The sequence below is a fragment of the Phascolarctos cinereus genome, unplaced genomic scaffold (assembly GCF_003287225.1).
Source record: "Phascolarctos cinereus isolate Bilbo 61053 unplaced genomic scaffold, phaCin_HiC Scaffold_7;HRSCAF=346, whole genome shotgun sequence".
NCBI classification, from domain to species: Eukaryota; Metazoa; Chordata; class Mammalia; order Diprotodontia; family Phascolarctidae; genus Phascolarctos; species Phascolarctos cinereus.
In genome coordinates this window covers 54327239-54345576 of record NW_027556180.1, presented here as the reverse complement: position 1 = coordinate 54345576, position 18338 = coordinate 54327239, and the positions used below count along the sequence as shown (strand labels likewise).

Here is an 18338-nt window from a genome sequence, read left to right as displayed (position 1 = left end):
GTAAGCTTATCATGTCAGCATAGGTCTGACAAAAAATGATAAAAAAAGTTTTTAAATGCATAGAACAGAAGGAAGCATGTATAATCAGGGCAGTCTACAAGTTACAGGTAGAATTTGTTACATTTTAAAACAACAAGCAATGTAAATGAAGATTCATGGTTTCACATTAAAGCCTCCTTTGTGTTCACCAGTGTGAACTGGTAGGCTTTTTTGGGGTGTTTAAGCTCTGGATTAATGGAAGGAGGAGGTGCAGAGAGATGGGAAAGTGAAAAAAGATATTTTTGTTAAATTTTAGAAATTAAATAAAAACAATTTAAGTAGCTAGTTAAATTTATAAAAAATTGATTCATGAATTGATTCATGGCTAATTCTTACGCCTGGATTTCACCTAAGGATTTGGGTTTTAAAAGATAGAACAGAAATACAAGAGCACAGACAGACAGGACAAAAGAGTGACATATAGCCTCTGACTAGATTCCTGGGAAGGGAAATAGGCACTTCTACAAGTGAACCCCGTGGCCCTGGGGATGCCAGCTGATAAAAGCAGTAAGACATTTAGGGGCCAAGATAGAAGCTATAGACAAGTGAGCTAGCAGTAATGGAGTGTTAATGGTGGAACAATCCAGGGCCCTCTTGGACCAAGTCTCCTCCATTTAGGAACAGAATTTTATCCAGTCCCAGCAGTAAACACTGACTCTGTACCATGGGAATAAAAGAGAAGCAGGAGCTGGGAATGGACTTTGCTGCAGCTGAGAGAAAAGTAGCAAGAGACACAACCGCAGTGAAGAGCACACCTGGTCCTCCCCCTTGTCTGCCATGAGACGTGCGCTGGCCAAGCCCTAAAGAAAGGAAAGATGAAGGCAGGATCCAGGGGGTGACTCCTGAGGAACCTAGGAAGTAATTTCCTCATTTCATTTCAAGACTACATAGGTGCCATGGGGAAATGGGACTCTCTTCTCCAAGTGAAATCTCTGGCTCTTTAGTTATCCCAAGAGCTCTTTCCTTTTTGGAGGAACCATGCTTAAAGTAGTACTATATAAGTCTAGAGGACTACATATGTCTCTGGAGAGGAAAGACTAATGAGAATGACAAAGAACTGTTGGCAGTTTATGTGAGAAGCTTCCAAGGTAAAATACAAGTAGGTGTGGAACTGTTTGAAGGACTGGATCCACAGAATGAAAAGGATGAATACATAGACAAACAGACATGGATGGAGACAAATGGGCAGACAGATCTTTCATTAAGCAATTACTATGTGCCAGGTAATGCGCTCAGTACTGGGAATACAAATGGCAGTAGAAAGAAAGGCAATCTCTGTCCTTACAGAACGTCTTAAAACAGGGAAAGGCAAAACAGAAAGAGAAGCGTGAAGGGGAAAGGCATACCTATGCTGGCCTGGTATGGCAGAAAATCTGGACAACAGAGTGCTGCTGAGATGGTCTGGGAGTGGCATGGAGGTCCCATGGATGCAATGGGGAATGGGGGAGAAGAGGACAATGGCCTAACACAGGCAGAATGGTAATTGGGTGTCAGCTTGGAAGAAAGTCCCTAGTGAAATGTTCTAAGATGATTTCAACGCTAAAAATTCAACAATTTGCTATCAACAGATGGCAAAGTAGTAGGAAGAAGTACATTTAGCTCTGTCCTCTCCCCCACCCTGCAACTCCTCCAAACAGGAGCCGTAATGGTAGAGTAGAAAAAGCTGAACTTTCCCACATTCCCCTCCAAATTACTTTAAAATAATGCCTCAAATCAAAATTTGGAGTGCAGAGCCAACAAAAGGTCAGAGTGAGACATCCTTCCAGCCCAAGACAACAGAGGAGGTCAGAAAGAAACCTAGCAGAGAAGGCTGGCCTGGAGCCCACATGAATGAAACACCAGTGGTGGGACTACATGGTGGCAACAAAAGCAGCAGCAGTTTCAGGAGTTCTCAAGACAAAGACAACGTGGGGACCTGGTGAATGGTCAGAAAGAGTTTACAGGGTACCCTTGTGCTAGTACTGGCCATAGCACCAGACACTGTTCGGCAACTCCATTGCCTATATCCACTTCTGGGTCATAGCTGAAGGGTGGAGAGAAGCATTTTTGGTCAGAGACCCTGAGGAACTAGAATTAAAAACAGCCATGTGAAAAAAGCCTGAAGCATGAGACAGACACCACACACACACACACACACACACACACACACACACACACACACACACACACAACTAAACATTAACATAAAGTTCCAAAAAAAGCAATAGGATGGAAAAACGAGCAAACAACAACAACAAAAAAAGAACCTGACTATGAAAAGCTACTCTGGTGACAGGGAAGATCAAGACACAAACTCAGAAGAAGACAATGAAGTCAAAACAAGCAAAGCCTCAAAGAAATGTGAACTGGACAGAAGCTCAACAAGATTCTTGGAAGAGCTAAAAATAGTACCTTAAAAATTAGAATTGGGCAAGTGGAAGCTAAAGACTCCATGCCACATCAAGAAATAATAAAAGTCAAAAGAATGAAAAAATAGAAGAAAATATGAAATATCTCATTTGAAAAACAACTGACCTGGAAAATGGATTAAGGAGAGACAATTTATGAATTATTGGATTACTTGAAATACATGATCAAAGAGAGACTAGACATTGCATTTCAAGAAATTATCAAGGAAAACTGCCCTGATATCCTAGAACCAGAGAGTAAAATAGAAATTATAAGAATCTACCAATCAGCACCTGAAAAAGATCCCAAAATGAAAAATCTCAGGAATATCAGTCAAATTTCAGAGCTTCCAGATGAAAGAAAAAATACTTCAGGCAGCCAGAAAGCAACCATTCAAATACCTTGGAGCCACTGTCAGGGTCACATAAGATCTAGCACCTACCACATTAAAGGAGCAGAGGGCTTGGAATACAATATTCCAGAAGGCAAAAAAGCTAAGATTACAACTAAGAATAACCTTCCCAGCAAAACTGAACACAATCCTTCAAGAGAAAAATAGATATTTTATGAAATAGAAGACTTTCAAGCATTCTTGATTTCTATTTTAGAGTAGAATAGAAAATTTGACTTTCAAATACAAGATGCAAAACATAAAAAGACAAATATGAAAGAGAAATCATAAGGGACTAAATAAGGTTAAACTGCTTAACTTTCCATATGGGAAGATGATACATCTTTCTTCTAAGAACCTTATCATTACTAGAGCAGTTAGAAGGATTCTACATAGAAAGAGGGTGTAGGAGTGAGTCAATTATGTTGCGATGATGTAAAAAATTTGATAGGTGAGAAAGAGGGATGCCTTGGGGTGGGGGGGAAGGAAGGTGAAGAATGGGAAAAATTATCTCACCCAAAAGAGATCCACAAGGAAGAGCTTTTATGGTGGAGGGGAAAATGAGGGGGGTGAGGCAATGTTTGAATTTCACAAACGGGGAAAAATACATATACATATACATGCACACATACAGATATATAGATATATAGATATAGATAGATATATATAGATACACACACACATACTCAATTAGTCATAGAAATCTATCTTGCCAAACAGGGAAGCAAGAGGAAAAAGGGATAAGAAAAAGGTGGGGATGATAAAAGGTAAGGCAAATAAAAGAAGGTATGGTCAGAAGCAAAACAGATTTTAGAGGAGGGACAGGACAAAAAGAGAGAGAGATGGCTAAAAGAAGTAAATACAATGGAGGGAAATGCAGTTAGTAATCATAACTGTGAATGGGAATGGGATGAACTCACCCATAAAACAGAAGAGGATAGCAGAATGGATTAGAAACCAGAATGGAACAATATGCTATTCACAAGAAACCTATTTGAAACAGAGAAACAGGAGCTGGAACAGAATCTATTATGCTTCAGCTGAAGTAAAAAAAGGCAGGGGTAGCAATTACGATCTCAGACAAAGGGAAAGCAAAAACAGATCTAATTAAAAGGGATAAGCAGGGAAACCACATCTTGTTAAAAGGAACTATAGACAATGAAGTAATATCAATACTAAACACATGTGTACCAAATTTAATGGCATCCAAATTCTTAAAGGAAAATTTAAGTGAAATTCAGGTAGAAATAGAAAGTAAAACTATAGTAGTAAGGGACTTCAACTTTCCCCTCTTAGAGATAGATAAATCTAACCATAAAATAAATGAGAAAAATACAAGATGAAAAGAATCTTAGAACAGTTAGATATGACAGACCTCTGGAGAAAACTTAATGGGAACAGGAAGGAGTATGATTTTTCTCAGCTGAACACAGTACCTATACAAGAAATGACCATGTATGAGGGCATAAGAACTTCACAACCAAATGCAGAAAAGCAGAAATATTAAATGCACCCTCTTGAGACCATAATGCAATAAAAATTACATTTAATAAATGGCTGTGGAAGCATAAATTAAAATCTAATTGATTTTAAAAAGCTAACTAAATAATCTAACCCTAAAGAATGAATGGGTCAAAGAACAAATCATAGAAACAATCAATAATTTCATTGAAGAAAATGACAACAATGAGACAACATCCCAAAATTTGTGGGATGCAGCCTAAGCAGTATGTAGGGGAAATTTTATATCTCTAAATGCCTACCGTAAATAAAAGAGAGAAAGAATAGATCAAAGAATTGTACATACAACTTAAAAAAAAACTAGAAAAAGAACAAATTTTAAAATCCCCAATTAAACACCAAAGTGGAAATCCTGAAAATCAAAGGAGAGATTAATAAAACTTGTAAGTTAAAAAAAAAATTGACCTAATAAAGAAAGCTAGGAGCTGGTTTTATGAAAAAATCAATAAAATAGATAAAACATTGGTTAAATTGTTAAAAAAAAATGAAAGGAAAAAACCAAATTACTAGTATCAAAAATGAAAAGGGTGAAGGAACCACCAATAAAGATGAAATTAAAGAAATTACTAAGGAGTTATTTTGCCCAATTATATGACAGTATATAATCTAAGTGAAATGGATGAATATTTATGAAAATATAAACTGTCCAGATTAACAGGAGAGGAAACAGAATGCTTAAATAATCCTAATTTAGAAAAAGACATTGAATAAGCCATCAATGAATTCCATAAGAAAAAAAAATCTCCATGACCAGATAGATTTACAAGTGAATTCTACCAAACATTTAAGGAAAAATTAATCCCAAAACTATAGAAACTATTTGAAAAAACAGGTAAAGGAGTCTTATCAAATTCCTCTTATAACACAAACATGGTTTTGATACCTAAACCATGGAGAACAAAAACAGAGAAAGAAAACTAGACCAACTTCCTCAATGAATATCAATGCAAAAAAGTTAAATAAAATACTAGCAAGGAGATCACAGCCTTATATCACAGAGATCATACACTGTGGCCAGATGGGATGCATACCGGGAATGCAAGGCTGGCTCAACATTAGGAAAGCTATCCGCATAATTGACAGCTATCAGTAACAATAACAACAAAAATAATTATGTCAATAGATGCAGAAAAAACTTTTTACAAACTACAACACCCATTCCTATTAAAAACACTAGAAAGCACAGGAATCAATGGAGCCTTTCTTAAAATGGTAATATTATTAATATTAATAAAATGATAGCATCTATCTAAAACCAGAGCAAGAATTATCTGTAATGGGGATAAACTTGAAGTCTTCCCAATAAGATCAGGAATGAAGCAAGGATGTCCATTAATACCACTGCAGTATTATTCAATATCGTACTAGAAATGCTAGTTGTAGCAATAAGACAAGGAAAAGAAATTGAAAGAATGAGAAAACAAAATTATCATTCTTTGCAAATGATAGGATGGTATATTTAGAAAATGCTAGAGAATCAACTAAAAAACTAGATGAAACAAATAACTTCAGCAAAGTTGAGGGATATAAATAAACCCACGCAATTAATCAGCATTTCTACATACTACCAACAAAACCCAGCAGCAAGAGATAAAAAGACAAATTCCACTTAAAGTAACTGCAGACAATATAAAATACTTGGGGGTCTACCTGCCAAGAGAAACCCAAGGATTTTATGAACACAATTATAGAACATTTCACACAAATAAAGATAGATCTAAAGGAACTGGAGAAATATTAATTGCTCACAGGTTGGTCAAACCAATATAATAAAAATGACAATATTACCTAAGTTAATTTATTTATTCAGTACCATACCAATCAAACTAACAAATTATCATTTTATAGACCTAGAAAAAAATAGTAGTAAAATTCATCTGGAAGAACAAAAGGTCAAGAATAACAGAGGAATCAATGAAAGAAAAAGTCAAGGAAGGAAGACTAGCTGTTCCAGATTTCAAACTATATTACAAAGTGGTAATCATCAAAACAATCTGGTACTGGCTAAGAATCAGAGTGGTAGATCAGCAGAACAGATTAACTACACAACACACAGTAGTAAATGGCCATAGTAATTTCGTGTTTGGTAAACCCAAAGACCCAAGCTATTGGGATAAGAATTCAACACCTGACAAAAATTGCTAAGAAAAGTATAAAGTAGTTTGGTAGAAACTAGGCGTAGACCAACATTTCACACCACAAACCAAGATACAGTCAAAATGGATAAATGATTAGACATAAAGCATTATATTACAGCTAAATTAGGGGAGCATGGAAAAATGTACCTGTCAGATCTATGGATAAGGGAAGATAAGGGACAAGTGATAGGACTACAGGAAGTAAAATAGATAATTTTGATTACATAAAATTAAAAAAGTTTTTGCACAAACAAAACTAATGTAGTCAAAATTAGGAAAACAAGAAACGGAAAAAAAAATTTGCAGCAAGTTTCTCTGATAAAGACCTCATATTTCTTAAATATATAGAGAACTGAGCCAAATTTATAAAAATAAGAACTATTCCCCAGTGAATAAATGGTCAAAGGATATGAAAAGGCAGTTTTCAGAAGAAAAAATCAAAGCTATCAATAGTCAAATGAAAAAATGCTCTAAATCACTACTAATTAGATAAATGCAAATTACAACAACTCTGGGATACTATGTCACATCTATCAGATTGGCTAACATGACAGAAAAGGAAAAGACAAATGTTGGAGAGGATGTCTAAAAATTGGGACACTAATGTACTGCTGGTAGAGCTGTGAACTGGTCCAACCATTCTGGAGAAGAATTTGGAACTGTGCTCAAAGGGCTATAAAACTGTGCACACCTTTTGACCCAGCAATACCACTCCTAGGTCTGTATCCCAAAGAAATCAAAGAAAAGGGAAAAGGACCCATATGTACAATAATATTTATAGCAGCTCTTTTTGTGGTAGCAAAGAATTGGAAATCAAAGGGATGTCCATAGATTGAGTAATGGCTGAACAAGATTGTGATGGAATTCTACTGCACTATAAGAAATGATGAGCAAGATGGTTTCAGAAAAACCTGGGAAGACTTAGATGAACTCATGCAAAGTGAAGTGAGCAGAACTAGAAGAAAACTACATATAGTAACAGCAATAGGATAAGGATGATCAACTGTGAAAGACTTTAGCTAGTCTGATCAAGATAATGATCTAAGATAATTCTAAATGTCTTCTAATCATAATTATGATGAAAAATGCTATCCATTTCCAGAGAAAGAACTGATGAACTCTGAATGCAAACTAAAGTATACTTTTAAAACTTTTCTTTATTTTTATTGTTTTATTTTGTTTGTGTTTTCTTTGGAAACATGGCTAATATGGAAATATGTTTTGCATGACATCATACGTATAAACAAAATCAAGGAGAGGGGAGGGGCAAGAAGGAAGGAGAGAATTTGGAACTCAAAATTAAAAAAAATTATTCCTAAAATTTTTTTACATGTAATTGGGAAATATTTAACAAAATAAATTCAAAGTAATTTAAAACAAAAAAACAAACAGATCTCGAAAATGTACCAAACCAACTCCTGATTGGGAAATCCAAGGAAAAAAAACCCAAAAACAAGACAGTGAGGTAGGTAGGTAGTCTTAACTACATCTTTATTTCTCTCAGGTTTTAACTTCCAAATAACCATTTTTGTTCTATTCTTTCAAATTCCAAAAGATTTCTACAAAGAGCTCTTACTCAAAGTCCTTATGCAGAAATAGTCAGTACCCTGTCTGGTTACTATCAAAAGAGTAACTGGTACTAACATTTAAGAGCTTAAATTCTGTATATTTTATGATCAGTTTGAAGGTTTACTTACTCAAATTTTGGGCCCATTTTATGGCAGTACCAGTATCTGCTGCATTGCCTTCAGCCAAGCATACAACTTCTGGACCAATCTTCCAACCAATTAATGGATAGAAACCTTATAAATAAAAATAAGTGCAAGTTATACAATGTTTAATACACAACTCTCTGCTTCAGAGACATTTTAAAATAGGTTAATTCAGTCATCTTAAAGACTTCTACATATCTGTTAATTTCTAAACAAGTACTGTACTAAGTAAAATCCAAAGCTATTTTAAGACAAGTTTATTAGAGAAATTAGTATTCAATTTGATTCAGTCAACATTAAGAGCCTACCATATGCAAAGTGCTTCAGATCAAAGACAAAAAAACCAAAAAACAAAAAACCCCCCAAAAAAACAAACCAGGCCTTGACCTCAAAGAGGTTTCTGGGGATATAAAATGAAGAGACAGAGAGAGAGAATGAAGGAGCCAGCTGAGGAAGGAAGTGGCCCATGAACGGAGCCTCCCGGGACTGCAGCAGTACAAGGTAAAGACTGAGTCCATTCCAGGCGTGTGGATTTGTCTGGTAAAGGCACCAAGGCACGAGATAGAATGCTAAGTTTGAGAAATAGCAACTTAGTCTGTAACTAAGATCATGTGAAGAGGAATAATGTGAAACAAATCTGGAAAGTTAAGGTGAAGCCAGACTCTAGAAGGGTTTTAAATGTTGAGCTGAAGAATGTGTATACTATCCTAGAGGCAACAGGGAAGGACTGAAGATTTGAGCCAAGACGTGACATGGTCAGATTTATGTTTCAGTTGGAAGGCATGTAGATGATGAACTGGAGAAGGGAAGAGACAGGAGGCAAGAAAATGAAATAGGAATCTATTATAACACAGCAGGTGAAAAGTAATGAGTATGTGAATGAGTGTGGTAGTTGCGTGAAGGAGACAAAAGGACCAATGTGAAAAATGTTGTGCAGGTAGAACCGACAAGACTTGGCCATGTAAGAGAGTATGGTGGGTAAGGGAGAGGAAAGAATCAAGGAGAGCCTCCAAGGTTACAAACCCAGGTGCTTGTTTATGTCCTCAAACAACCAGGAACATTTGCAGAAGGTGAAAGTTTGGGAGTCACCAAAAGATATTAAACCTAATTCTAACTTTGGTGGTTTATTGATCACTCCAAAGGCAAAACCCCCTAATGAATCACTATAAATTCAATCATAAAGAGAGAAATCTGCCTGTTACAGAACATGAAATATATTTTTATCTATCCTGTATACACTGTTTGTACATAGTTGTTTGCATGTTGCCTCCCCTCATTAGACTGCAAGCTCCTTGGAAGCAGGGATAGTTTTTGCCTTTTTTTGTATCATCTGGACTTAGCACAGGGCCTGGCACAGTAGTACTAGTTGATTTGACTTCAGGCACAGTCAGATGTCCAGATCAGTTTCCAGTATTATCCAAATATTGTTTAGAAAGCAGACCACAGTGTCCCATATTTTCTGAATAGATATGAAGGGGATAATATTTTACATAAGTATACGTCAATATACATTCTATCACGTAAAAATTCTTTTGTTGCCAGAAGGTAAAGAAAACAACACAAGACAGTAAAGGGAAACGTGAGTTGGTTAGCTCTTAGTAGTACTGACTCAACTTAAACAGAGAAAATATTCAGTTACCTTGTTATGAAAAGCCAACAGAAGACATCACCAATGTACAGCAAGAGATTGCCTCACAGTAAGTATCATGAAAGATGTGCTCAAGTTTTCTTAAGAGGTGCGGTTTTATTCACAATAAACAAACAACAGAAAAGAGGTTGGCCATTTACCTCCAATAGTCTGTTGAACGTTGGTGCCAGTATTAATATCCAAAAAAGTCCCTGTTCCCATCGTGAACTTCACATCTCCTCTCTGAAAGCAGCATTCCCCAAACATGGCTGCCTGCTGGTCAGCTACCTATATTAATTACCAAAAGATAAAATTGACCCAATCAGTTTCAAGGTTATATATCACATCTCATCAGACATTTTTCTTTTATTTTTTTTTTTAGACATTTTACTTTTATTTTTATTTTTTTTAGACATTTTACTTTTAAAAAAATCTATTCAAAAAATAATCAAAGTATGATTCACTCTGGGGCTGGAAATTTATTTGGTTGATTCTTCTATATTGTTATGTATGGGCCTTTCCACTAAAGGGTAAAGGCCTCAAAAATACATATCTTAATATGCGGGTCACAGTGGTGGAGGGTCACAGTGGTGGAGAGAACACAGAGACTGTGTACATGCTCTTGCCTACTGAACAGGCTTGCAATTTCACTTTAGCAATTTGACCACTCAAAAGAACTCAGCCTGTAATGTAGATATGCTGCCACCAGGTGGTGTTAGCAGCCTTCCTGGTTTAGTCTAAACCACCAGGGCTAATCTGCAAGTATGGTTTACACTAGACACAAGGGGGAAATATGAATTTCTAGACTAAAAAAAAAATTAAGTATTAAAAAGAGAAAATCATAGGCATAGAACAGTCTTTTAATTTTAAAAGTTTAAGATTCCCTTCTTATTAATCTGTTTTCTAAACGATTTAATATAATCTTACTTTTACCTCTAAACTTAATTTACAATTATCTTTCTAAATCACCCTGAATTCTTCTATAGAACAAAACCAAACTAAATAAGAAAAAAATCAAACCATGCCTTATATTGTTTTTCTTTATCCATAAAGCTCTTGGAATCAAACAGGGTAGAGTAGTTTTTGGCAGTTAATATGGTTTTTTTTCTTGTCACTATCATAAATGTTTGGTTAATATAAGTCAAATAAATAAATGTCTTAATTTGAATTTTGATCAGCTAAAAGACCTATGTTACCTCCTCTGATTATCTTATATTCCTCTTTTCCATCTAGCACAAGCAGATAATAACAATGCATATAGTATTTCCCTCATGATTATTATTCCCTTTTACAGTATATAGTAAATTATTCAGTTGTTTTTCAGTTATGTCCAATTCTTTGTGACACGATTTGGTGACACCTGAGTGGTTTGTTATTTCCTTCTCTAGCTCACTTGACAGATGAGGAAACTGAGGCAAATGGGGTTAAAAACTTGCCCAATGTTTGAAGCCACATTTGAACTCCGGAAGATGATTCCAGGCCCATCGCTCTATCTTCTGTGCCATCTAGCTGCCCTAAATTTATACAGAATGTATGGTTTATATGGCACTTTTACCTTTCATTTGAGCTTTGTAAGCCTAAGATTGTATAGGAATTAGTATTTCCATTTTTACAGAAAGGAAACTGAGGCTCAGAGAGGTTGTGATTTGGCCAAGGTCTCAAGTATAGTGAGTCAGAGAGCCAGGATTTGAGCCCTGCTGTTGACTCCAAGTGGCACTTTCCCTATTAGGTTATAGCAGCTGTCTAAAGAAAAAAAAAAGAAACCTTTCCTCTAGCAGCAGCTGCTGCCCATGTTAAACAATGCCCTTCAGCTAAGGCAGTACCTATGGAAAACTTTAGTTCACATAGAAAATATCAGATACCAGGTCCCTCAAAAACAAATGAATAAAAGAACCACATCCCTATTGGAAAAAAAAAACAACAACAAACCAAACCTTTCTAAACAAAATTTAAACAAAATTTTCTATTTTTTTTAAACAAGATTCTCTAAACACAGCCATGAAAAGAGATCACAAAAGACTTCAAAGTGGTTTCAAGACAGAGGCCCTTGTGCAAACTGTCTGGACCTTCCAGTCAGGAGAATTTAGGGCCCTTTGTCAGGCAGTCCACTTTGTAGTCAAGGCCTGTTGTTTCCCCCATAATCAATTCTGACTATTTCTGGAAATTAACTTACTTTATATCACAAAGGCGAGCACATAAGTTCTCTACTCACCAAGGCCACAATTGGTATGGATGCTCCCAATATTTCTTTATCCACTGATCCAAAGTTGTGACTTTAAGTAAAATGAGTTTTTAAATTAGTCATTTGTGCCTTAAAAAAGCATGAATTTAAGCTTTTAACAACCAATTATAGCCTAGATCTAAATGTTAGGCAATTAGTAGCACAAAGATCTATTAAACTGTGATTAAAAATCACATTTAAGTATAATTTAAGAAAAACATTTTAGTATGTAGTACTATACATAGTATATTTACAAATCAAAAGAAAAATTCTATAGTATTTTATGATTCTGCACAATGATCTCCCCTCCCTTCTAAGAAAATAAAGTGGATTAAAAAGATTTTTTTTGTTGGTTCTTATATCTGAGGCTTATTATTACCTTGTATCTTTCACAGGAGGCAGGACAGAGATTGGTATTGAAAGCAGTGAAGTAAGGATACCACTCCAACACATCTAAACACAAAAATGTAAGAATCAGAGCTGATTTGATTTAATAAATTAGCTCTCTTTTATCTTATTTTTTACATTTTTTTTCATATCACCTTCATTTTCAAGCATATCCCCAAATGATGTAGCTACCCTTTTTAAAGAGTGAAAAAAAGCAGTTCAGCAAAACTAATCAGCAGTTCTATCTGACAGTATGCATGACATTTCACACCCAAAGTCTCCTACATCTGCACAGAGGAAATGTAGGTGCATTTTCTCAACACTTTCAGGGCCAATCGATAATTTATTATAATTAGCTTTCAAAGAAGACACAAAAAATTTCTACCTGATATGGGTCAAAAATTCCAGTTGTACTAGCATTTGAAAAGTCCGTGGCATATGCAGAACCTACATTTATGATGAAAATAAGATATTTAGTTCCAGGTTTCACAACGAACACGTGAAGACAAGTCAAAGTTTAATAATGTATAGATTTGTATCCATGTTTTACTATCAATTTCTTGGGATGCAAACCCTTAGAGGCAGCTCCCTATTTCAAATGCTTAAACTGGCTCTATGTGCCTATTTGTGACTTTTATACTAAGGCTCTGAGGAAAGGGTCTGGGATGGGAAAGCAAACAGCGGATGCTACCACCCACTCTCCTTTATGCACATTTGTGTTTCAAATTTCACTTACTTGAGTTATCACTTTGCTATGTTAGCCCTACCTTTTGTGAGCTTGTGCAACAGCCAAGTATCAATGGTCCCAAAGCAACAATTTTCTTCTGCAGCTGCTTTTCGCACCTAGAAAACCCCAAAATGCAAAATGACATTTAATAAAAAGGTTAGATGCACAGATCTTAATGTGCTAGTCTACACCAAAATGGAAAAAATATTGCCAAACTCTTCTAAAATGTTTTTAATATTTTATTTTTCCCCAGTTCCACATAAAAACAATTTTTGACACTCATTTTTAAAACTTTGAGTTCCAAATTCTCTTCTTTCCTCCATCCCCACCCACCCCATTCCCATTGAGAAGGCAAGCAATTCGATACAGGTTATACCTATATAGTCATACAAAACATTTCCATTATAGTCATGTTGTGAAAGAAAACATAGACCCTCACCCCCCAAAAAACAAACCCTCAAGAAAAATTAAGTTAAAAAAAAAACATGTTCCAATTTGCATTCAGACATCATCAGTTCTTTCTCAGGGATTGGACAGAATTCTTCACAAGTCCTTCAGAAGTGTCTTATATCATTGTATTGCTGCGAATAGCTAAGTCATTTATAACTGATTATCTTACAATACTGCTGCTACTTTGTACACAGTACATTTCACTTTGCATCAGCTCATGGAGTCTTTCCAGGTTTTTCTGAAAGCATCCTGCTCATCATTTCTTATAACTCAATAGTTTCCCATCATAATCACCACAATTCATTTAGCCATTCCCCAACTGATGGACATCCTCTCAATTTCCAATTCTTTGCCACCAGAAAAGAGCTGCTGTTATAAATATTTTTGTGCATATATATCCTTTTCCTTTTTGTTTTTTATCTCTTTTGGGATACAGCCCTAGCAGTGGTATTGCTAGGTCAAAGGGTATGCATGGTTTTATAGGCCTTTGGGCATAGTTCCAAATTGCTCTCCAGAATGACTGGATCAGTTCCACCAACAGCACATTAATGTCTTATCTAAAATACGTTTTAAGAGTTGTTTGTTAATGTGAATGACAGAATATTAATAACTAAAATGAAAGGAATGGGTTGCAAATAGGAAGTTAAAGATTGTTTTGTAATAATAAAGTATCAACAAAACTGAATCAGACAAATGATATGTTGCTATCTGAATGTGAGCTTTTCAGAAAGAAGATGCTGTACAAATACAAAAAAAGCAAAAACTTCAAATTGACAAATGACTGTGAATAGTTAACTTCTGCTAGGCACCATGGGGAGGATACAAGAGTTCACACCATTCTTGTTCTCCAGGAGGTAAGACAGAAACATAGGAAACAAGACAGAAAAGACAGAAAAGAATTAAGAGTAAACTATACGATAAAGGCAATAAATCCTACAGAATGCCGAGAAGGGATCAACTGGACAAAAGCAAAAGGTTTTGTGGAAGACGTGGTAATTGAATCTAGTCTCGAAGTACGTAAAAAAATGTGGGTAGGCAGAGAGGAGCAGAAAAGGCATTCTTAGGCAATAAGGACAACAAAAGGCTTTGTGCAATTCTCTTTTACGTAAAACTTAAGGCAAAACTCTGCCTGAGTATCAATTCCAAATGTACTTGTTTTGTATAAACAAGTAGAAAAATATCTTAGATTTACTTTGGTTTGGCTTACCTACATATAATGGAAACTGCTTTCTTTATTTCTGACACTACATTTGCACAAAAAAAGAGAGTTGTGACAGCTACAAGTAGACTCTACTTGAGAAGATCTAAGTTATAAATTACTCATAAATATGAATGACCTCCAGTCACTACTCCCAAAATATCTCCGGCCACCTTCCTGAAGGAACTCGAGTTATCAGTGGGTACCCTCAAAAGACCCCTGTAACTATCCTCTGAAAACTTCAACTTCCCTAGGATGTCTAAAGCACCCTTTCTGCCCAGGCCCTTGACTGTCACCCATCAGACTCAAGTACAAGGATGGCTGCAGGAGCCAGGAAACCCAAGGCCTCTGTCTCGCCTGCCTCCACCACACCTTCAGAACCCTGGAGGTCCCCTTAAACAAGCCCTACTCCTATCCTGAAAGGCTGCAAGAGCCACTAAGACCCCGAACAAAATGACCTTGGGGGCTGGGTCAACAGTAGGGGAGGGAAAAGTAAATTCACATAGTAGGTGAATAAGTGAGTTTTTGAAAGGAAAAGGGTATGTACTCTTTTCACTGGTAGTATTCTGGAAAGGAGGGGAAATATCCTGCTCTATACGTTTATACCTGAAATGTATTTATATCAATAGGAAAATCAAAAAAGGTATTAACGCTCTATTGTCTAGTTCATACTATAATTGTTATGCTATGGGTTAAAGGAGCCTTTTGGACCCAATTACCCTTTTGTGGTAGAAAGGAACGGTATTTACTGGGATGCCCAACATGTAAGCTATACTAATTTCTCCCCCCAAAACAAGAGTTTTTAAGCAGGGGCCCATAAACTTAGTGTTTTTGTTTTATGAGGTTTTGGCTTTTTTTCTTTTTCCAATTTGGTAACTACACTTTAATATAACTGGTTTTCTTGGCAATCTTAGGTATTTTTATGCATGTAAAAGCATTATTCTGAGGAGTCTATGGGCTTTACCAGACTGCCCAAAGGACTCATGACACAAAGTAAGATTAAAGATCCCTGTCTGGGAAGCTTGACAGGCTCAGAAGGAGCTTCATGGCTGCCTCTTGGTCATTGTTTGGGCCCTGATTGGCTCATACTGAATGTAAATAGCAACTGTTTCTGTTTTGGCCAGAAACCCTCAGGGTCTTTTCTTCCAAGATTGATTTTTTTTTAAACTAGGTCAAAGAGATCACTCTCTGTCTCATTTTTTACCTAGCCTTAATCACTGATTGGGTATTGCCTCAGACAAACTGAGACCTGAGAAAGACTTTAGCTTAAAAAGGCCAGGGTCTTCTACTGGATCCAGGGCCATCTCCAGTCATCCTGATCTATACCTCCCCACTGGACCCAGATGACTCTGGAGGAGAAAGTGAGGCTGGTGACTTTGCCTAGCCCTCCCTCACTCAAATCCACTTCACTTGCAAGTCATGGCATCACCTCCCTGACGTCATGGTCCTTTTCAAAAATGAAGGCCAAACAACAACAACAACAATGGCCTTGAAAAGATGAGCCCAGGAGAAGGCACTGTCCTTCAGACTGGACAGATACATCACTGCCACACAACTCATGCCCTGTCTTGCTCACCAGATGTACTTCTGGACAGAAATGAGGGAGATTTCGTAAACCCAAGCCAAGTCATTCTTCTTTAGTATCCCTTCTCATGTTTGGTTAAGCAGACTTTCTTTTAACTGCTACATGATTGAAGGGTATCGCATGTGGTTCCAGTCTCAAAGCCTGGTTATCACATTGGCCTAAGTCTAACCTATAACACCTTCATAATGTTTCTTTAGAAAAATGCATTATGAATTAAAAACAACTAAATTCTTAGAGAACTTTAAGGAGGAAACCTTTTCTACAGATTGCCTATAACCTAGATTATTTAGGGAAAATGTTTTTGGCAGGATTCCTTTAACTAAGATGGAATTCTCATATATTTTTTTCTCCTGCAGTTTTCCTTTCTGATTTGTTTCTGAAGTAGGAAGGAGAAGCTGTGGAAAACAGGAGTATTCTGTACAGATACACTGATTCTTTATAGCCAAGTGTTAATCTGTATTGAACGTCTATTAAAATGATTTTTTTTTCAAATTTAAAAATTAAAACTTTGTTAAAGCAAATTTAAAACTCTCAATAACTGGTCACATCCAATTCCCAAAGAGAATCAATCTTGCATCTATGACTTAAATCAAAGGGATCTTAATTTGCATTTTGTACAATATATTCTTAAAAGTGATTGACAGAAGAAAGGCATTTCACCTGATGTAATTCTATTCCTAAATAACCGGGACTAGAAGGTTAAATTTCCTATTCACAGTACTTATCTATAACATTAATTGGGTAATTGATCAAATACTGACTTGTTATAATGACTGTATCATGGTCTTGTAGTTTAAAACTTATTTAACTTTTCTTCTGTTTGACTCATCTCCTGAAATAGCATTGTAAACTTCCTGAGGGCCCTGATGTACACACACACACACACACACACACACACACACACACACACACACACACACACACACACACACACACTCATCAGAGATGTATAAATTTCCCACAGGACTCAATACAATAACCTGCAAATAGTCTAAGACTTTGAACAAAAGCCAACCCCTTCCCCATATACAATCTCTTTGGAAAGACTACATACATACATACATACATACATGCACATACACACACACATAAAATAGTTATACACTCAAAAGTAACAATACTAATTATAGGCTGCACTCAAGGAGCTTGAGAAAAGTTCTATAACAGCCTCTGTGGGAAATACAATAAGGAGTCAGTCCATCAAGAAAGACTAAAAGGACTGCCATGCAGTAGTGAGGGATTGGTTGAAATTAGAGAACATGAATTGGTAGTAAAATCAATTAGCATGGTTTTATGTCTTCCTCTAGCAGCATTCAGTGATTCTGGGGTAGAAGTAGAAAAAGAGGTTGTAGAGGTGAACCATTTTTGAAGAACAGGAAATGAACAGAAAAACAACAGGGTAAAAGATTAAAGGATGGAGTACAATGAATAGTTGAACAGGTTAGCCACAGTATGAAGACTGTGAAGGGAGGAAAGTGAGGTTAGAACAGGGCCACAGAATAAGAGAACTGATAAAGATTAAGGACTGGAGGGCACACTAAAGCTGACAACCAGATTTGGGAGGAGGAAGTCAAGGAGACAAGTGAAAGGCCAGGAGTTTACAAATGGAGAAGTCAACTTCAAAGTAGAAGAACTTGGAGATGGTGAGATCTAGTGGGTGGCTGAAGCACACAGAGACAGAGGTCACAGGACCACAGAAAGCCAGCAGTAATCATTAATAAATCTACTGAGTGCCAACTATTTTAAGAACATCTTGAACTTTTCTCTACACACCTGACCAGCATGTAATGAGGCACAGGGTACATTTTATCTTTGATCTTTATTGCTGATGTAGGATTTGGATCTGAGTCTCAAAAATGGAACAAAAAAATCGAGGTGCCCAATCTCCTATCTCAGCTCTACTGTGAAAGGCTAGGTTTCACCTATATAGATGGATTAATACATTCACACCTGG

At 36.3% G+C, this 18338-nt stretch overlaps 1 protein-coding gene across 2 annotated transcripts in view; it reads right to left on the bottom strand.

Moving 5' to 3' along the window:
- The window catches only part of GK5 (glycerol kinase 5), a 58350-nt gene that overhangs the window by 15779 nt on the left and 24233 nt on the right, over window positions 1-18338 (bottom strand). For both annotated transcript variants that reach the window (XM_020970953.2, XM_020970954.2), the window contains 6 exons: window positions 13192-13267; window positions 12810-12871; window positions 12417-12490; window positions 12029-12089; window positions 9978-10104; window positions 8175-8279 (listed from right to left, as the gene is read on the bottom strand). In XM_020970953.2, coding sequence (XP_020826612.1) covers window positions 8175-8279; window positions 9978-10104; window positions 12029-12089; window positions 12417-12490; window positions 12810-12871; window positions 13192-13267 — 505 coding nt within the window. The remainder of the gene's footprint in view (window positions 1-8174; window positions 8280-9977; window positions 10105-12028; window positions 12090-12416; window positions 12491-12809; window positions 12872-13191; window positions 13268-18338) is intronic.